This window comes from Salvelinus fontinalis, chromosome 28 (assembly GCF_029448725.1).
Source record: "Salvelinus fontinalis isolate EN_2023a chromosome 28, ASM2944872v1, whole genome shotgun sequence".
NCBI classification, from domain to species: domain Eukaryota; kingdom Metazoa; phylum Chordata; class Actinopteri; order Salmoniformes; family Salmonidae; genus Salvelinus; species Salvelinus fontinalis.
Window position 1 is genome coordinate 29,008,964 of NC_074692.1, and position 22,113 is coordinate 29,031,076.

Genomic DNA, 22,113 nt, shown 5'->3' on the forward strand with positions numbered 1-22,113 from the left:
GTCATTCTGAACTAGGCTATTGAAAACATATTGGTTGTTGCCTATTGGTTTTACTGTAGCAGAGATGGCTCTGACTGTAGTATATTTAGATCATAGCATTTCTAAACCTAACACTAATCCTGTACTTTTTCTCTTATTATTTTTACAATTTCAAATTACAACACAATAACAAAAAGAAACAGGATATCACTACACTTATATTTTCTCTGAAGAAACTTAAAATAACTATACTTTTTATTTTCATATTTATAAAAAAAAAAAAACAACTATACATTCTGTAATGTATTGTCTTTGGTATGATGTCAAATCCCCACCAATCATGTCCTAGAGACCCACAGCTTCCGGTGATACTCTAGCTTTTTTTTTTTTTGTATCTTCAGCCAGTCACCTAGCTTGATGCTGTTGTTTATTCTCCGGATCGCGTGAACTCGGTGAAGTGAAGGCCCGAAAGGATCCGCGAGGTAAGAGAGGAACACAGCTGTGACAGAAATGTCAGGTTTTGGGAACAAGTTTAGTTCGTACTCGATGACACAGCTCAACGAATTGCTTGAAGATGATGACAAACTCAACAGCATTGTCCAAGAAATGGAAGAGGTAAGGCACTATAACAATATGACTATATCACTTGGGTTTTCTGCTGCATTGTTTCAATGTCAAGCCCTTTGTTTAGCTTTCGCCAGCTTGTAGGGTAGGCAACGAAGCCTCCAGGGAAAGTTAAGAATTTGCGGAACAATGACATACTTCCCACTATATATATATATATATATATATATATATTTACCTCAGTTATGTTCGGGGAGGTAGAGTAGCCTATTTCAATGTCATGTGTGTTACGCTCTTTTACGACCTTTTTAGAACGTTGCTTTCTTACTCGAAGTAACCTTCCTGGAACTCGAGACGTTTCGTAGAATCGAAGCACTGGTGCAGTTTGCATTTTTTACAGCATAACAAGCAAAAACACTCGCAGTGATTGACAGTACAAGAAACATGACAACAATGTTGTAGTTAAAATGGGCAGAATCCTTCCCATGTTTGTCTTGGTATTAGATTCATCATGATCAACATGTAATGAAAATAGTAAAAATGCGTACTTCCTCTCTGGGGAGGGAGTCCAGTATTGTGGTTGGTAAGTGACAAAGCAAAATACTGTACGCTATGTTGCCAAGCTGTAGCAATGACATGACATACAGTTCAGTTCAGCTGGTCAGAAAGGATCTGTTTGGGAAACGTCATTTGCAAGACCCAATAGGGCAGGCATTCACACTTATTTTTGTTTAAATTGGTGCAATGCCTCGAAGTCATGGTCATGCGCCCGATCTAAAAATATAAAATTTTCACTTGTATAACCAGCATCCTTTTTAGCCCAGGGGAACCCTGCCCCGAACACAGTTTGTTAGTAAATAAATGCATATGACTACAACTGGCCATTTTTAAGGACACTGATGACAACAAGGATGACGTTGTCAGCTGCTAAATGGACTTAGTTACAAACTGTGCCATGGCATTCTGCTCAACAAAACATAATAACTTTCAGTACTTTGTTAGATTATATTGAATGTAAACTACTCCACGGCTTAATACTGATGATTGCTTAAGTTTTCAGTCCTCCTTGGTCAGGACTTCTAGTATCACACAAAAAACAAGAACCTAGCTGTCCCACTGTATGTGAGGCTGAACTTACTTGGTTCCTAGACATGAATTCCATAGAATCCTCCTTTCCTACAGATGGATCTAGGCCTTCATAATCTGTAAGGTCTTTAACTGACATTGTAAAATAATCAATGAAACCAGCAAGCATTGATTTGCTTGTCTCAATGTGCTATCATCAGAGATCAGCTTTTTATAGTCCCAAGTTCCTTTTTTATTACTCCCTCTATCTGATTCTAGCTGACCATGGTTTCGTTTTACTACGTATGATGCAGCAACAGTTTGTGGCATTGGAGTTGAATGCCGATAGGGCTATATATCACAGAGCTAAGGCTGTAGGTTACCAACCATGGACCTTCAGCTATGTCATTACAGGTTACAGAGGGTGGTGTATTGACCTGGCAGTGGAGGGAATTAGTCATAGTCTGTGTACCAAATGGCACCCTATTCCCTATACCCCTTTTGACCAGGGCCCTGGTCAAAAGTAGTGCTGCTCTATGTAGGGAATAGGGTGCCATTTGGTACACAGTGTGATAAGTGAGAAGCGCTCCTAATGACTGGAAAAGGCAGTTCTGACTAACTCAGGACACACCTCATTGAGTAAGTTGGGAAGTTCTGCACCTTTATCATATGATGTCTGTGTGTATATTGTAAGGGGACAAAGGCGAAGCTGCTGGCTGTCACAGCTCTGAACATGTGAATGTAATCTGAGCAGGTACAGTAAGTAAGTACACTGTGTACTGCTCCAGGATTGAGAATTCATTGAATGCATACCTGTAAGTATAGACACGTGTACACTTCTGGCTAGCTAACACATTTGGAAACGCCCTCGCTGGCGCAGTTATTGTGTGCAAATGGGGTTACATTTAAATGTGGTCTGTTCTTATTATTTGAGATGAAGAATAATCTCAGTCTGAATCTACACGAGTCTCTTCTGTTTGGTTTACCTTGGTTTCATATCATAGGCTACATACTGACTGTTTTATGTTTGTCTGGCAGCCAGACATCAATCAACATTTACATTTTAATAATTTAGCAAACACTCTTATCCAGAGAGACTTACAGTAGTGAGTGCATACATTTTCATACGTATTGATATCAAATTATATTTGTCACATGCTTCGTAAACAACCGGTGTAGACTAAGTTGTGCCCTACCAGTAGATATAAACCTACTGTTCTAAGTTAACTCTGTGTATTATTATTTTACTGCGCTCTCTAATGGCATGTGTGGAGTGTGTGTGTGTGGTGCATGTTAGTCAGGGACAGACGGGGACTATAGCTGCCAGACTGGCCTTGGTTTGATCAGGCAGCAGAAACTGCACACTATTTTCAACTCAACACATCCAGCTAAGAATAGCATATCAAGCAAGGAAAGTTCCCTTTGAACAAATGTTACAGGGAGGATCTGGATGCCAGAGTGCTGGGTGACCTAGTTGTCTATCACCACATGGTGTATCTTATGAGTAACTTAACATGTGAAATGTACAAATTCTAAGTGAATTTGAGTTTAAGCTGATTGTCTACAGTCATTCAGCCTCTCTATGTGAATTCCTTCCATGATCAGTGTCTCAGCAGGCAAAGCCTCTTTCTCAGTGGAGCTGTAGAGAAGAGAAACATTGTCACCATTTTGATGTGATTGTAGTTAGAGACCGGAGGAAGTAAAATAACGTAACCACAGGTGTAAGCCAGTATCAGTCAGTGAATAAGAGACTGTGATATGTAACTAGACCTATACCAGGCCTGACATTGAGACATGTCCTCTTTATCTCACTCCCTGTTTGGGTTCTCTTGGACTGACAGGGCTCCAGACTAACCTTTTCCCCTACTAACTTTTTCAGTTGGTGATGACCAGGCCATGATTAGGTGGAACCCCCCCCCTCAAAAAATGTGTGCAGCGTCACACAATACATTTGAGTCATCATCTTATAAGTTATTATAAAGTCATTCACAAAGTTTTATTAAGAAATGACAGACTACTGAGATGGTATTCAATAAATAAGTTCTAACATGTCCAAACAGGAATTCATGATTCAAAATATTTAGATATGCAACCTAATCCAGTGATTTGTCATGAGTTTTGGGTTAACAATTGGGCCAAAATAGGACTACAGAATTTTGGTTCAATAGAGATGAATTTGCCTTCATCTGTGTGTGCACTAATATTATATATAGGCCTAATTTAATTTGTGGTTATTCACCATATGAGGAAGTGGAAACTCAAAACACATTAGCTAGATCGTAACTCTAATGATAAAATTAATACCCTTGTCAAACCAAAGGCCTTTGAAAATGAATTTGCTATCAATTTTAATCTCTTTCTAGAAAAATGTGATTTGCTGGTGAAACTTTGATAATTTCACAGGTAATTTTGGTGGGTCAAAATCACATTTCATTCAAGTCCAAGTTTTTTTTACAGACTTTTAGGGATATGATACCACAGAGGTAGGATTAGACAGACAATTTCAACCATTTAATCCTAAAAGTACCCACGAACAACTCAAAATCAATAATAAGTAAACATCCATGATCATAGTCTTTCACAAATTTTGATTTCCAAATATGTGTTTTATTCCTACAAATAAATCTAACAATTTACTTTTTTGATGTTGTTAGAAGAAAGAAAAAGGAATTGACTTGGGTAAATTATTCTAGATAAACCATCAGTCTTGCACAAAAGAACAAAACTCAATTTTGAGTCATCACGTTGCAGCCACTGATTTAAATAATCTCTCATGGAATTAAATATACTATCAATGTTGAAAGATTCTCTGAAACATTTTGTTGTGATAACAATTCTTCAATATTTAACTTTGTTTTTAACAGGTAGGGAGGCAATGTTGACTTGAGTCACAGCAATGAATTGGCATGATATCACATTTGTTAAGGTTGAGTCAACCCAGAGGCCATAGAACATTTCTTGTTTCTGTCAATAGCCAAGGGGGGAAAAGGGCAATATCATCTGCAAATTGACTGATATTTATATCTTTACCAAAAATATGGATCCCTTTTAAATTCTCAGTAAATTGTTGGCTACAATAAATAAAAGAGTGGAGATTGGACAACCCTGTCTAATTCCTCTAGCAATAGAGAAACGAGGGGATGTGCCATTACTCATAGCCACCAAACTGCTAGTATCATGTCTATCCACATTTTTGGCCTGATATTAGAAGGTTCTTGCTTTCGGTCTACAAAGAGGGTATTGCTAATCCTATTTTACCTCCTTCTTTGAGACAGGGACTAATAGTTTTTATGCCCAAACCAAAGAAGAACTCTCTTTAGTTGAACAATTGGAGACCTATCACATTGTTGGCAACTGACTAAGTTACTAGCCAATGTCTATGCTAATAGGCTGAAAAAGGGCCTTGATGATATCAGTGAAACTCAACCTTCATTAAAGGAAGGAGTATTCATAACCATATACTATTGATATTTTAGATTACAGTGAGTTAATAGATGGCTTTATATTGTGTTTAGGTTATATATTTTTTTGACACTTTAGAGCAGGGGTCGGGAACCTTTTTGACTAAGAGAGCCATGAAAGCAAAACATTTGGAAATGTATTTCAGTGAGAGCCATATAATATATTTTAAAAGTGAATTCAACTAAATGTCAGTATAATAAGCCTCTGAATTTGTCGAAGTGCCGCTTTACATTCGACCGTTTCATCGATGTAATTTTGTCATTGCAAATTAGACACACCGCAGAACCTGCTCTCTCCACAAAGGCGAATTCTTCGGTCCATTCGTCCTGAAATGTACGATACTCGTCATCTTTTTTTCTTTTCGCCATCTTCTTCGTCGAAGGGTTAGCTTTGAGCTAATGACCGAGCAGACTGATTCAAAAGGAGGCGTTTACCTGTTTAACCTAGCAACGGCCAACGTAGGCCAGTATCATTTAATTAAAATAATGGACAATTGCTCCTGCAGCCCTGAACAGGACATGAGCAGTGAAAAATCGATGGATGGATTAAAACAAGGGAGAATAGGCCTCCCGGGTGGCGCAGTGGTCCCGGGTGGCGTCCGGGTTATTGAGGGTTTGGCCGGTAGGGATATCCTTTTCTCATCGCGCTCCAGCGACTCAGGTGGTGGGCCGGGCGCAGTGCGCGCTAACCGAGGGGGGCGGGTGCACGGTGTTTCCTCCGACACATTGGTGCGGCTGGCTTCCGGGTTGGAGGCGCGCTGTGTTAAGAAGCAGTGCGGCTTGGTTGGGTTGTGCTTCGGAGGACGCATGGCTTTCGACCTTCGTCTCTCCCCAGCCCGTACGGGAGTTGTAGCGATGAGACAAGATAGTAATTACTAGCGATTGGATACCACGAAAATTGGGGAGAAAAGGGGAGAAAAAAATAAAACAAATTTAAAAAAAAGTGAGAATATTTTGTTTTATCTGCGAGCCAGATACAATCATCAAAAGAGCCACACCTGGCTCGGGAGCCATAGGTTCCCGACCCCTGCTTTAGAGCATAACATTTTTATTTAGAACTATCTCTACTTTTGGGTTCAAAGATAATTTCTGTAAAGTGATAAGGATGATGTAACAACAGCCCTTATCTGTGGTATATTGGCCATATACCACACCTCCTCTGGCCTTAAATATAACACCTACTGCTTGTTGCCATGTATTAATCTAAATGTAAATGTCCTAAAAAAACAACTTTACAATGGCTTAGTGCACTTGCAATGTGACTAGATGGTCACAGTCTGGAGCCCTGACTGAGCTCCAGAGGAGGCTCCAAATGAAAGCCTCTGTTTGGGTGTGCTGCCTCTGGCCTTCTGAGCTCTGTGGCTGTATGTGTGTTTATCAAGCATCAGAGTAGGAGTGCTGATCTAGGATTAGGTGTTCCCTGTCCATAAAATCATATTAATTATGATCTAAAAGGCTGAACTGATCCTAGATCAGCACCCCTACCAACTCTGAGCCGCTTGATACAGATATGGCCGCTGTACTCAAAACCCCACACAGCTAAAAGCCTCTGCCTTCAGCATAATAACGTCATTATGTTATATGGCATCTTAAATGGGAAGAAAAAGAATGTTGAGCATTACACTCTGTCTGGTGTGACAGTTTTGGTGTTCCCCTGTTAAATTTGTTCCTCATCTTCTGTCACTGTACAGAGAAAGTGGAGAGCCAGTCATTAACTATTTCCTTCCCCTGCAAAACATAGTGTTTTTTGGGGGGGGTTTGACAGAACAAGCCTGCAGTCATGGACGCCTTTTTAGGAAGTTATTTTTTTTCTCCAGTGCACTGCGTTGGAGTGGCTTATTGAGACACGGTTCTGAGAAGTTAGTTAGTTGGTTGTATGGTTTGGTCAGCTCAGGTCACGGCAGTACAGTGTGGGAAGCAGTGAAGCACAGTGGTTATGAATGCACTTAGCCTCTGGCCTTGTCTGAAATGTTGTTTTCTCTCTGTCACCATTCATACCCATCCACTCGCAGCCCAAGTCCACACTGCTGGCTGGCTTCTGTCATTCCACGACAAGATCATTTGTTTTGGAAGAAGTGTTCTACTGCCTATTCGGCTTGTTAATTCATTTTCAGAGCTGGGCCACATGATGCTGTTCACGCCCAAGCTACTCGCTTTTTCTGTCCATGTAGCTTGATGAGACTGACCTGAGTCATGTGGTAAAATGACTCGAGTCAATGCAATTAGTTATGTTCGTTTTCGCTTAGCATTTAGCTAACAGCGTCTGAAATTTCACTATCAGTTTGTGCAAATTTAGTTAGAATTATAGTAGAAGCCCCAGAGGGTGTTATTTTTTTTGAGCTACATACAGTACCAGTCAAAAGTTGGGACATACTTTCTCATTCAAGGGTTTTTCTTAATTTGTATTATTTTCTACATTGTAGAATTATAGTGAAGACCACAAAACTAGGAAATAACAAATATGGAATTGTGTAGTAACCAAAAAAGTGTTAAACAAATCAAAATATATTTCAGATTCTTCAAAGTAGCCATGCTTTGCCTTGATGCCAGCTTTGCACACTCTTGGCATTCTCTCAACCATCTTCATGAGAAATGCTTTTCCAACAGTCTTGAAGGAGGTCCCACATATGCTGAGCACTTGTTGGTTGCGTTTCCTTCACTCCGCGGTTCAACTCATCCCAAACCATCTCAATTGGGTTGAGGTTGGGTGATTGTGGAGGCCAGGTCATCTGATGCAGAACTCCATCACTCTCCTTTGTCAAATAGCTCTTACACAGGCTGTAGGTGTGTTTTGGGTCATTGTCCTGTTGAAAAACAAATGATAGTCCCACTAAGCACAAACCAGATGGAATGGCGTATCGCTGCAGAATGCTGTGATAGCCATGCTGCTTAAGTGTAGCTTGAATTCTATATACCGACAGTGTCACAAGCAAAGCACCATCACACATCCTCCTCCATGCTTCATGGTGGGAACCACAGATGCGGCGATCATCCGTTCACCTATTCTGTATCTCACAAAGACACGGCGGTTGGAACCAGAAATCTCACATTTGGACTCATCAGACCAAAGGACAGATTTCCACCAGTCTAATGTCCATTGCTCGTGTTTCTTGGCCCAAGCAAGTCTCTTCTTCTTATTGGTGTCCTTTAGTAGTGGTTTCTTTGCAACAATTCGACCAAGAATGCCTGATTCACGCATTCTCCTTTCAACAGTTGATGTTGATGTCTGTTACTTGAAATCTGTGAAGCATTTATTTGGACTGCAATCTAAGGTGCAGTTAACTCTTATCCCCTGCAGCAGAGGTAGCTCTGGGTCTTCCTTTCCTGTGACAGTCCTCATGAGAGCCAGTTTCCTCATAGCGCTTAATGGTTTTTGCGACTGCCCTTGAAGTTTTCCATGTTGACTGACCTTCATGTCTTGAAGTAATGGTGGACTGTCGTTTATCTTTGCTATTTTGAGCATTTTCTAGCAATAATATGAACTCGGTCTTTTGCCAAATAGGGCTATCTTCTGTATACCACCCCTACCTTGTCACAACACAACTGATTGGCTCAAACATATTAAGAAGGTAAGCAATTCCACAAATTAACTTATAACAAGGCACACCTGTTAATTGAAATGCATTCCAGGTCCACCTCATGAATCTGATTGAGCGAATGCCAGGAGTGTGCAAAGCTGTCATCAAGGCAAAGGGTGGCTACTTTGAAGAATCTCAAATATAGAATATATTTTGGTTTGTTTAGCACTATTTTTACTACATGATTCCATATGTTATTTCATAGTTTTGATGTGTTCACTATTATTTTACAATGTAAAAAAGATAAGTAGGTGTGTCCAAACTTTTGACTGGTACTGTACATAGACACACTGGCTTTACTCAAACCAGTGGCATGTTGTTAGTAAAGATTGAAAAAAGTAAGGGGCCTAAATAGCTGCCCTGGGGAATTCCTGATTCAACCTGGATTAGTTTGGAGAGGCTTCTATTAAAGAACACCCCCTGTGTTCTATTAGACAGGTAACTATTTATCCACAGTATAGCAGGAGGTGTAAAGTTTTTCCAGCAGCAAACTATGATCGATAATGTCAAAAGCTGCACTGAAGTCTAACAAAACAGCCCCACAATCTTTTTATCATCAATTTCTCTCAGCCAATCATCAGTCAGTTGTTTAAGTGCTGTGCTTATTGAATGTCCTTCCCTATAAGCGTGCTGAAAGTCTGTTGTCAGTTATTTTACTGTAAAATAGCATTGTATTTGGACAAACACAATTTTTCCCAAAAGTTTACTAAGGGTTGGCAACCAGACTAATTGGTTGGCTATTTGAGCCAGTATAGGGGGATTTATTATTCTTAGGTAGCGGAATTACTTTTGCTTCCCTCTAGGCCTGAGTGCACACACTTTCTAATAGGCTTAATTTGAAGATATGGCAAATAGGTGTGGCAATATCGTCCTCTATTATCCTCAGTAATTTTTCATCCAAGTTGTCAGACCCCGGTGGCTTGTCATTGTTTATAGACAATAACAAAAAATGTCACCCTCACTTTACGGGATTCTAAATTACAATGCTTGTCTTTCATCATTTGATCAGTTAGACTTGGATGTGTAGTGTCTGCGTTTGTTGCTGGTATGTCATGCCTATGTTTGTTAATCTTGCCAATGAAAAAAATTCATTAAAGTAATTAGCGATATCAGTGGGTTTTGTGGTGAAGGAGCTGAGTTTGCCTTTTTGGCCAAAGTTTTATTTAGGTGCTCCAGATCTTTTTACTCTGATTCTTTTATATAAGTTACCGTTGTTTCATAGTATAGTTTCTTCTTTGTTTTATTCAGTTTAGTCACATGATTTCTCTATTTGCATTACATTTGACAATCTGTTGGGCTGCCAGACTTATTTGCCATTCCTTTTGCCTCATCCCTTTCAACCATACAATTTTAAAATTCCTCATCAATCCGCTGTGATTTTAACCATTTTTAGTCATTTTCTGAATGGATGCATGCTTATTAGTAACTGGAATTAGCAATTTCATAAATGTGTCAAGTGCTGCGTCTGGTTGCTCCTCATTACACACCACAGACCAACAAATTATTTACATCAACAATAGAGGTCGACCGATTATGAGTTTTCAACGCCGATACCAATTATTGGAGGACCAAAAAAAGCCGATCCGATTAATCGGGCGAATTGTATTTATTTGTAATAATAACAATTACAACAATACTGAATGAACACTTATTTTAACTTAATATAATACATCAATAAAATCAATTTAGCCTCAAATAAATAATGAAACATGTTCAATTTGGTTTAAATAATGCAAAAACAAAGTGTTGGAGAAGAAAGGAAAAGTGCAATATGTGCCATGTAAGAAAGCTAACGTTTAAGTTCCTTGCTCAGAACATGAGAACATATGAAAGCTGGTGGTTCCTTTTAACATGAGTCTTCAATATTCCCAGGTAGGAAGTTTTAGGTTGTAGTTATTATAAGAATTATAGGACTATTTCTCTCTATCCGATTTGTATTTCATATACCTTTGACTATTGGATGTTCTTATAGGCACTTTAATATTGCCAGTGTAACAGTATAGTTTCCATCCCTCTCCCCGCTGCTATCTGGGCTCGAACCAGGAACACATCGACAACAGCCACCCTCGAAGCAGCATTACCCATGCAGAGCAAGGGGAACAACTACTCCAAGTCTCAGAGCGTGTGACGTTTGAAACGCTATTAGTTCGCACCCCGCTAACTAGCTAGCCATTTCACATCGGTCACACCAGCCTAATCTCGGGAGTTGATAGGCTTGAAGTCATAAACAGCGCAATGCTTGAAGCATTGCGAAGAGCTGCTGGCAAAACTCAAGAAAGTGCTGTTTGATTGAATGCTTACGAGCCTGCTGGTGCCTACCATCACTCAGTTAGACTGATCTATCAAATCATAGACTTAATTATAACATAATAACACACAGAAATACGAGCCTTAGGTCATTAATATGGTCGAATCCGGAAACTACCATCTCGAAAACAAAACGTTTATTCTTTCAGTGAAATAAGGAAACGTTCCATATTTAATCTAACGGGTGGCATCCATAAGTCTAAATATTCCTGTTACATTGCACAACCTTCAATGTTATGTCATACTTACGTAAAATTCTGGCAAATTAGTTCGCGATTTGTCAGGCGGCCCAAACTGTTGCATATACCCTGACTTTGCGTGCAATGAACGCAAGAGAATTGACACAATTTCACCTGGTTAATATTGCCTGCTAACCTGGATTTCTTTTAGCTAAATATGCAGGTTTCTTTTAGCTAAATATGCAAAATTATCGATTTACGATTGTTCTGAAAACTTGTAATCGGCCCTAATTAATCGACCATTCCGATTAATCGGTCGACCTCTAATCAACAACATGGGAATAACTACAAATTGTATTTTATGACCCCTTATACACTATATTAGGCCCAGCCTTTGGAATGTTGGTTTTCCTAGATATGGCTACTATATTGTGATCACAGCATCTGATGGATCTGGATACTGCTTTCAAGCAAATTTCTGCAGCAGTCGTAAAGATGTGATCAATACACGTTAGATTTAAATCCTGTGCTGTTTGTTACTAACCTGGTAGCTTGACTGATATCCTGAACCATGTTACAGGCACTAATTACATTTTGAAGCTTTTTCTTTAGTGGAAAGCTTGATGAAAGCCAGTCAATATTTAATTCACCCAGAAAATATACCTCTGTTGATATCGCGCATTTCACACACGTTATCCAGATATTGACTAGCTATTGGTGGTCTATAGCAGCTTCCCACAAGAATGGGCTTTAGGTGAGGCAGATGAACCTGTAGCCATATTACTTGAACAGTATTTAAAATTACATCCGCTCTAAGCTTTACAGGAATGTGGTTCTGAATATAAACATCAACACCTCCATTGGCATTTGTCTTTTCTGTAGGTTTTATAACCATGTATTGCTACCATTGTATCGTTGAAGGTATTATCTTAGTTTCAGATAGTCAGAATTTGAATGTTATCGGTTACTACCAAGTTAGTCATTTCATGAATCTTGTTTCTTATTAAGCTAAATATGTTAATGTGGGCTATTTTTAGCTCTTTACTGGGATGCTTGATTGTTTGCATTGCTTTACTGGGAAGCTTAGCAGAGTTTACATGCTCATGTTATTTTTGTTATTGCAAGGTGGGCTGCACACAGTGAGCTTCCTACTAGAATACACTGCCTCAGTGCTAACAATATAACTCTGGATCATAGGCACCTGATTACTGCAAACAATAGCTGTAGGATCAGCAGAGGCATTCAGGGCAGTTAGAGGAACATAAAATACGTTACTTATATTGTGTCTACCAACGCCCCTGGTATAATGTACTTTTGTAGTAGGATTATGACAACTCATCGATACAATGGTAGGGACTAACTGAGCTGGGCTTGGGTCACCGATAAGTCATTGTCTCAATGCAGTCTTATAATGGTGTGAAAGGATCTAGCAACCCAAATTATGCTATTGGATCCCATCCTCCTTATAAATGTGTTTTGTTTCCAAAAGGTATCGAAATTGTCAACAAAAGTTACACCCATTGCGCTGCAATAACATGTAAACATCTTAATCGGCGTTCCAGTGGTGTATTTGATCAGCGCATGTGCTAGCACTCCTTATGTGAGTGTAGTTCAGAAAAACAGAATACGCTTACTTGCAAACTTTATACTGTATATCCAAATTCAGAATCAAGTATGCTTCCCAAAAATAACATAGTCACTGTGGTAGAATGTTTATTTTGATTGCCGATTTTCTGATTGCCATCAGGTAGCCTGATTTTCCAGATGTGTCCATGTAAACAGGATTATTAGGGAAATCTTTCTTCTTGCAAACATTTTAATCTATTGTATTTATCTGACTATCCACAATAATCGCATTATTGTATTCATATAATCATACTCAATGTCTGTGTGATCCTTTGTATGTTGTAGATGCATGAGGTGCAACAGACCAAGGAAATGATCCTGGCCAGTAACCGGAGCCTGGCAGAGCAGAACCTTCAACTGCAGCCCAGACTGAATCACCAGAAGAGCCAGCTCACCAGGTGCTACAGCTCCCTACAGGAGAGCTTCGAGGCCTACCAGGTTCACAAATCCAAACTAGGTAATATATGTTAAACTAGGTAATACACGCTACAGAAACAAGACTAAGGTTCCTGCCCTATTGGCCATTCTGGCTCAGATGAGGCTTTCTTACGGTTTGAATTTATATATTTGAATTTGAAATGCATGACTGTTGACATGAATAGGTTGATATGATAAGCTTTTATTTTGGGTGACATGGTTTGTGTGATGGCTTGACGGTTTGAAGAAGTTCAATGCTATTACCCGGATTGCCAAATTGACAACTCACTTTGAGCTTTTGAACATTGTAATTTACTGGCATGGCGCGTAGTTTGTGAGTTTGCATAATATTTTCCTCTTGTTTGTTCTTCCATTGGATTATGACACACAGACCTGACCAGTTTCTCCAGCTTTTCCCATCAGAAGGCCCATATAGTGGCCCTAACCCAGTTTAATATCCCCTCCCGCAGTAGCTCATCTCTGCCAGTATTGAGCAGGATCCAGCATTGAATTGAAGGAGGGGGGGGGGGCACAATACCCTATAATGACAAAGTCAAAACATGTTTTAGAATGTTTTGCAATTGTATTAAAAATGAAATACAGGAATATCTCATTGACATAAGTATTCACACCCCTGAGTACTTCTACTTTGTAGAAGCACCTTTGGCGGCGATTACAGCTTTGAGTCGTCTGTGTATAACTGTATCAGCTTTGCACATCTGGATTTGGGGATTTTCTCCCATTCTTCCTTGTTAGATGAAGAGCAGCGGTGAACAGCAATCTTCAAGTCTTTCCTCAGATTTTCAATGGGATTCAAGTCTGGGCTTTGGCTGGGCCACATTGTTGTTCTGAAGCAATTCCAGCGTTGCTTTGACTGTATGCGTGGGGTCATTGTCCTGTTGGAATGTATATCTTCGCACCTGTCTAAGGTCATTTGCACTCTGAAACAGGTTCTCTTCAAGGATTTGCCTGTATTTGGCTCTATTCAATGTTCCCTTGATCCTTACCAGTCCCTGCCACAAAAAAACATCCGCATAGCATGATGCTGCCACCACCATGCTTCACAGTAGGGATGGTGTTAGACCGGTGATGAGCTGTGCCTGGTTTTATCCAAACATAGTGCGTTGCATTCAGACCAAATAGTACCATGTTTGTCTCGTCGACTACAGATTCTTTTGCTTTATGCTCTGTCTTTCATGTGCATTTTTGCAAACCCCCATCATGCTTCCGTCTGGCTATTCTTCCATAAAGCCCAGATTGGTGACGTGCTATAGAGACTGTTGTCCTTCTGGGGGATGTGAGTACGTAGACCCATGAGCCACTGTGGCTCCCATGAGGAGTTCTGTTTTTTTGTGTCCCCCACCACCATCAAAGTTGCCCATCCCTGATCTAAGAGGTCGATGAACACTTCCTTGGACTTCATGGTATAGTTTCTGCTCTGACATGCAGTTTCAACTGTGGAACCTTTATCTAGACAGGTGTTTCTTTCTAAATCATGTCCAAACAGTTGAATTGGCCACAGGTTGACTCCAAGTTGTAGGGACATCTCAAGGATGATCAAAGGAAATTGGATGCACCTGATCTCAATTTGAAGTGTCATAGTAAAGGGGTGTGAATACTTATGCAAGTGAGATATTTCTGTATTTCATTTTTAAGGTCCAGGCAAGTTTTGTAGGAAAATGGTTAACTTATTGCAATTCTACACATTTTTAAATGGGTCAGAGAGAAAAATGTACAGTTCTAATAGCTAATCTCATGCTATTTGACATATTTTGCAATGAGGCTGAGAGAAAATGTTGCAGTTTTAAAGTTAATTTTCTGTAATTCTAAACATTTTGTGTTACATTTGACGTGTTCATCTACTATCTGGAGGGCCCCCGAGCTTTAGGGGATCCCCCCTGCCTTGCGGGGCCTGTGGGGGTGCATCCTACGCCACTGAATAAATTGACTGCTGATACTTATGACCTGGTATGATGCGAAGGTTGCCAGGCAGCCCCCTCCAAACAGCATGCCAACATTTCACTTCAGTGTTTGTTGTGGATGTAGCACTCACTGATAAAGTTAGTTTGTCTTTGTATTCTCCTCTAGTCACAAGAGCAGTGATTTGGCCCTCCTCAATGCATAGGCTGCCATTTACCCTCCTGTAGCTGAACAGGCTTTCTGTCTCTCTCTGCCTCCTTTTGTACACAGTAGATGGTATTGTGCTTTTACATTGACATTTTAGTAATTTAGCAGACGCTCATATCCAGAGCGACGTAGTGCATTCATCTTAAGATGGCTAGGTGGGACAACCAAATATCACAGTTCTAGTATGTACATTCTTCCTCAAAGTAGCTATCAGTAAAGTCAGAGCTAGAAATGAAAGTGTGAGTGTTAGTTCACAAAATACATGTTCTTTTTTGGTGTGAGAGGGAATGCTGTGGGATTATTTAAGATACTCTTTGAAGAGGTAGGGTTTCAGATGTTTTCTGAAGATGGGCAGGGACTCTGCTGTTCTAGCTTCAGGGGGAAGCTGCTTCCACCATTGGGGTGCCAGGACAGAGAAGAGCTTGGACTGGGCTGAGTGGAAGCTGCCCCCCCCCCCATAGCGGTGGGAGTGCCAAGAGACCAGATGTGGCAGAACGGAGTACTCAGGTTGGAGTGTAGGGTTTGAGCATAGCCTGAAAGTAGGGAGGGGCAGTTCCTCTTGCTGGTCCGTAGGCAAGTACCATGGTCTTGTAGTGGATACGAGCCTCGACTGGAAGCCAGTGGAGTGTACGGAGGAACGGGGTGACATGAGAGAACTTGGGAAGGTTGCAGGGGTTTGATGGCACAAGCAGGGAGCCCAGCCAGCAGCAAGTTGCAGTAGTCCAGACGGGAGATGACAATGCCTGGACTTCTATTCCCATGCTCTACTTGTGTGACTGTTGTATCACGGAAGACCTCGCCACCTGCCATTTGTTTGTTGATGGCAAGTGTGCTTTTGTCAAATGTAGGATACCGGTTTCCCTGTGTGCTGGCTGGCGCTGGCTGTCCTAGTTGTGGATTTGCTGTAAGCAGCAGCCGTAGTGCATCTGCATGGGAAGGACAGAGCAGGGTTGTGTCCCAAATGGTACCCTATTTTTGCGCAATATAGTGGATAGGGTGCCATTTGGGAGACAGCCCACAGTGCTGGGAGCAACTGAACTCGGCCATGTGACCCAGATGAAAAGCATGGTCTTACGGCAGAATCAACCCAGTATTGTTTGGTCTGTGTCTTTCCTTTGCATACAGTGACTCCCTCCATCCTCCACCATAGCAACTGCAACAACGGTGCTTCAGAAGATTCTCTAGGGTGGCAGTTAGTGGGGACCAGGGTGGCAGAACAGACTGTGCCCCCCTGCCCCTTAGTACAACAGCGGGCTGTTGTGCTGCTGACGTGTGAGGGCAAAAAAGCACGGGAGGGAGGGAGGGAAAGAGCGAGAGGAAGAGAGGCCAAAAACTCCCCCCTCACTGTCAGTGCAGGCTGGTCTGTATCCATTACTAAATGGCAGTCTCATGATCCCTGGGTCCAAACTGTGTGTGTGTTCCACTCTGGTCTTTTAGAGGTGGAGAATCATTCCATTGTGTGGAGGAGTGCTGATGCTCGTGTGAGTCTGTCTCATTAGAGTGGAGAGGGGATGAGAGAGTCATTTGGCTGGGCCAGAGGAAGAGCTTCTATCCTCCTAACACTTCACTCTGAAACTCACACCTACAGTACGCTTGGATTTGGTTCTAATACACTACTTGGAACATGTCTAGTTCACAAACATATCAAACGATCTCAGTCATGTCAATTGGACCGATGACCACTTCCCCTCCCTGTCCTCTCTGTTTAAAAGTTGTTTTCCTGTGATATTAGACAGACAGTAGTTCTCTCTCTGTCAGTGTGGTCATTCACTGTGAGTGGGTGCACCGCTGGCTGGGGCAGCTGTGAAACGCCTTGCATCATGCCCGGGGAAGCTGGTTAAATTAAGCCAGTTTTATCTGACACTGCCAGGGGGGTGGAGGGGGCCAGGCCTTTGTCTATGCTTTACCGTGTTTTCTCGATCGGTCTTTCTTTTTCTATCTGTCTCTCTGTCTTTCTTGCTGGAGCTCCCTGATGTATAGCTCAGATCTGTCTTATTCTGACAAGTCAAATGGGTTTACACATACATACTTATTTTGTTATTACACAAACAATTGTAATAACCGATATGATTTAAAAAAAATAATGCATAGAAATTTTTCCAACCACTCATGTTCTCATCTTCTAGGCTACATGAGTTCTGTCTTTCTGTAAGGTGTGATTTGTCCAGTGTTGGTGAAATGTGGGTGAGTTGGCATTGGCACCACATTAGTGGTTAGGGATCATAAACCTAGAGTTTTGCTGTGTGATCTGGTTGCTTTGGTGTCCGGTCCTGCATGTAATTCCAGCAGCTCCAGCTGGTATTGTCTTTCAGTCAGCAGACTGACTCAACACAAAAACCAGGCTGGCAAATCGTTCAGATTCCTTGGAGACTCCCTGACTGGGCCAAATAGCACCCCATACTCACAAAGGGCTCTGGTCAAAAGCAGTGCACTATTTTTGGAGTAGGGTGCATTTACAGACACAGGCCCCAATATATTTCAGTTCACCACTCATTATGAAAGACAGTCAGTCTCTTTGCTCAGAGTGGTTCTATCCTGGCAACTCGTAATGAGGCCTTGGTTTTGGTGTCAGAGGTTGTTGTAGAGAATGAGTGACGGCTGGATATGGAGCTGTGTGTGTGTGTTCCCTGCTCACTGGTTGAATACTCCCTCATACTTCTGTAGCAGTCATCATGTGAGTCAGTGTCTCATGTTATTGAGGCCTACTCATTATTTTCAGCAGTACAGTTTCAACAGTCGTGACTATGAGAGGCGACTGTTTGAGATTAATTCTAGTTGCGGTCGTAAAACAAAATGTCAACTTTTGTCTTGTCCTTTCCGTTCTCCTCTGTTCAGACCACATATTTCCAAGTGTTGTCACTGACATGATGAATTCTAGCTGCATTCGTAAACAAAATGGTAACTTTGTTTATTTATTTTTTCTCTTCTGCTCACAGACCACAGCTCTGGGAACAGTTCATTGGACACATTTCTTGCTTTATTGCAGGCAGAGGGAGCCAAGATTGAAGAGGAGACAGAGGTAAGCAGCATTACAACACCTCTCTCTGTCAAAGGATGGCCCAATGTGTCTTGCGACATCAGTTTAAACACTGTGTGCTGCCGTTCCTGTTTTATTTCCGCTGTGGCCATGAGGGGCTATCCATTTATGGTTTATTCATCTGGTCCCGTTAGTTACAAGTTGGGGGAACACCTCACATTTGTTCTTTAGTTTTGTTACTGTCGAATCCTCACATCTATTCATCACGTTGTTTATACTTTATTATTTATTTATTTTTCCATAAAAGGTGTGCATGGAATCTCCAGACTGCTTTCTTGGAATGTTTTTAAACCGTCCCTCTTTTCTAAACAGAACATGGCGGACTCCTTCTTGGACGGGGACGTCACCCTGGATGCCTTCATGGACTCGTACCAGAACAACAGGAAGCTGGCCCACCTGAGGAGGGTGAAGATTGACAAGCTGCAGGAGATGGTGCTGAAGGGTGGACAGCTGCCTCGGGTCCCAGTCTCCTGCTCCCATCCTCAGGAGGTCTCAGCCAGGCCAACCCCCCTCTACACAGAGGCCAACAACCACAACCCCTTTCCAGTGCCTCAGCCCAGGAGAGCCCCCCCTCCACCTCCACCTCCAGCCCAACAACCCCCAGCTGTAGCCCCCCAGCCCCAGCCTGCTGTCTTTTCCTACCCTGCCACCCCATACCCCCCTATCCCCCCCAGGGCGGGCCACCCTTTGCTCAGTGTCAACCCTGGGTACCAGCACCCTTTTGTGTCTCAGTACCCCCCTGCCCTGCCTCAGAGGCCTCCCCCTCGCATGGCTCCGCAGTCTGGCTTCATGATTCAGTAGTGAAGGGGCCACAGTGAAGGTGCATTACAGTACACGCAGTGGACTTGCACTGCAGCCTCGCTGGAACTATCTTCTGTGTTGTCAGGCTGTGAACCTCTATGAATACGGTGCAACGTATCGCAAAGGGGGTTGATTGACTTGCTAAGGCTGGTCTGGGCATGTCCAACTGAAGAAGAAAAAAACAATCTATACAACATCGAGATTGAATTTGCACTCTTCTCACCAGAATCAGAACTCCATTGCTACAACACTCCAGAAAGGAGTTGACCTACCAGTCTGTCTATGTCTGCAAAGCTAAATCCCTCAGCGACAGGGCTTTAGATGTAGTCTAAAGTCAAATAAATGTCCATGTATGGTTCACTGGCCTCAGTAGCCTGGACTGGCCATCACCCCAGTTAAATGAGCTCTAGGTTTTCGCCACTTTGTCCCAGTCAGAAAGTCCATGCCCCTCAGTTATGTCCTCAGTCCTCCCTTTTTTCTTGATGGTGCCTCGTCTGAGGTATCTAAAGGGAAAGGGGACTATAGCCGTTCATCACTGTTTCTCATCTGATCTACTGTGTCATTTGAATTGGTTGTTTTTATGTTGCGTTACCAGAGACTGTTCACGGAAGATAATGGCGAACCATATGCAAAACGAACAGAGACCTTACTGTGCTGTTTTAAAACTTATTTCCCAGGTATATCTGCACAAACCTGTATACATTATATTCTGACTTACTGACTTATTTCCATAGGGTACTTAGAAATGTTGAGACTTCTTCTTAAATTAATTAATATATATTTAGAGTACTAATGTCTTACAGGATGCTGGATGCTTATTTTTGCCAGAAAGGAGTGGACAGACATTTTACAGAAAATGTGAGGTGGGTGCATCTCTTCTCCAGCACAGGGATTTGTCAAAGGATTGTATGGATTGCATGCTCAATCCAATACGGAGGACAGTTGGTCTCTGTCGCTCAGGGCAGATATGTGCAAACATGCACTGATAAGGGTGGGTGGGGCACTTGTCACAAACACACTGAACCCTGGGTCTCTTGCTCTGGCCTAATGAAGGATCTGTCCATGGCCATAAAATACATTTTCCTTAACTATATTTTAGTCCTTTATCTAATAAGCATATTTTATGCTCGGCAGTTGAGACATTTGTTTTCCTTTTACCTTTTTTTTGTCTTATCCTTCATCACTCCTTTCATCATTGAATTACCTTTTTATCTTGATTTTACTTGGGTACATGTTCTAAAGCTTATCATTCTTGATGTTTTTAGTTATTGCTGTTGAAACAAGATGTTGTCTATATATCTTAAACTGTGATATAACCATATACTCCATGTAAAATCAAGCATATAACTGAGCCAGTCATCCACAGTTGTGAGCAGTAGCATCCTCTGTATGTAGACAATGTTTGTGTTGGGCTCTAAAGATTTCATTCGGATCATATTGACTGAACACCAAAGATTCCATGTCATCTTAATGTCTCTGAAGTTGTTTATAAAGTAACCGTTGTGTAAAAGTACTATTTTCATACCTTCCTGCATATCCATTTGTTAGGTTTATACCCAAATGGCAGTAGTTTGAGGTGTGCACATTTTAACGTATGTAACCTATTGTTTCTTCACACCAGACACCATATTCAGGAAATGGAGTCTGGATCAAACATAATTCTGTACCCATCTAAAATGTATCTTGCACCATTTTTATTACAAATACTTATCCTGAAGGAGTCACATATCCTAAAACGGTGGTTGGTTACCTTGTCCTACATGCTGCAGTTGTGCGCTGTTAAAGAGCCACTTAGTGCCTACACTGGACTGATTATGGAGAATCATACTGTTCTAGACTTGATCTGTGAACACTGACCATGCTTGACTGCTCTGCTGCTCTGGATCCCCCTAGCCTAAGAACATACATGTATAGTATGTTCCTAGCCCTTTGCTAACCATACCATCAATGTTTTACTTCCCCTTGGCTGTGGCCCAGTTCAGTTTCCCAGTTCAGTTATCCAACTAATGTGATGGTTATGCATGCCTGGGGGCAGGAAAGGCTTGAGTCTGTCTGCCTGTCAGGATTCAACTCTCCTAACTGGTGCTATGGGGCTGGTGCCACCACTTCAGTTTGCTTCTGAATTTGTGCTTGAGAGGTATGTCTTCAGGGACTGTGCCTAATGCTTGTGTGGTACTTGTACCGCTTCTTTATACCATCAATAGAAGGTGGTTTGCCTGCCCTGAGGTGGGTGACCACTAGTTCTGTTCTTATGCATATCTATGTTTCACCAACACAATAGGACTCCTCCTAGAGTTTTTAAATGTGTCTGATATCGAACAAATGCATATTTTTGATAAATGGGCCACAATCGGAGCAATACGTTTGCTTGGGATTTATTATATACCCATTTTGTTTGACGAACTTGCATTTCTAACAAACTGTTAATCAATGATTAATTTCAGAGTTTTTCTCTGCTGTAGTTAGCTGTTTGTCTATAACTGGCATAGTTCAGCTGTTTGGGCTGCTTTAAAATAGACATTTGTAGTACTCATTTTCATACATTGTTTGCTATGTTATTCAATGTAATGTTGTAGGTCTTTTAGCTTTTACGATTGTAGAGGTGGTTGGTGGAATTATAAAACTATTTTTAAGGATGGTGAAAAGTGTTTTTTTTTGTTGTTGTTGTATTTGTTGTCTCTTGAGTTGCATCACACCAAATCACAAAGCTTGATCTGTAAGTTTAATGTAGGTTGTTCGGGAGTAGAGCTTGTACAGTTGCCCATTTCAACTTAATTCAGAATACTTAGAAAGGTTATATTCTAAAATGTGAGATTAACAATGACATCTGAGCTTGGAATGAACTTTCAATGGAGTTGATCTCCCTCTACGGCCTAGGCCTCACAGTCCTATTCCTTTTATAGGGCTCTAAATTTGACCAGGGCCCATAAGGCTCTGGTCAAAAGTAGTGCACTATGTAGGAAATAGGGTAC

General features: G+C 41.4%; 1 protein-coding gene across 1 annotated transcript; it reads left to right on the forward strand.

Annotated features, from left to right (window-relative positions):
* Positions 1 to 365: 365 nt before the first annotated feature.
* LOC129826561 (vacuolar protein sorting-associated protein 37B-like) lies at positions 366 to 21,786 on the forward strand. Its single transcript, XM_055887441.1, has 4 exons — positions 366 to 594; positions 13,045 to 13,216; positions 18,240 to 18,322; positions 18,653 to 21,786. Exons 1-4 carry the CDS (start codon positions 490 to 492, stop codon positions 19,139 to 19,141), a joined length of 849 nt encoding a protein of 282 aa, XP_055743416.1. The 5' UTR covers positions 366 to 489; the 3' UTR covers positions 19,142 to 21,786.
* Positions 21,787 to 22,113: the final 327 nt, after the last annotated feature.

What these genes read in the sequence shown, in the direction of transcription:
- LOC129826561 (XM_055887441.1), top strand. Translation starts at nt 490, where the DNA reads ATGTCAGGTTTTGGGAACAAGTTTAGTTCGTACTCGATGACACAGCTC. An exon ending in TTGTCCAAGAAATGGAAGAG is followed by an intron (nt 595 to 13,044) that starts GTAAGGCACTAT and finishes TGTATGTTGTAG; the next exon opens with ATGCATGAGGTGCAACAGAC. An exon ending in AGATTGAAGAGGAGACAGAG is followed by an intron (nt 18,323 to 18,652) that starts GTAAGCAGCATT and finishes TTTTCTAAACAG; the next exon opens with AACATGGCGGACTCCTTCTT.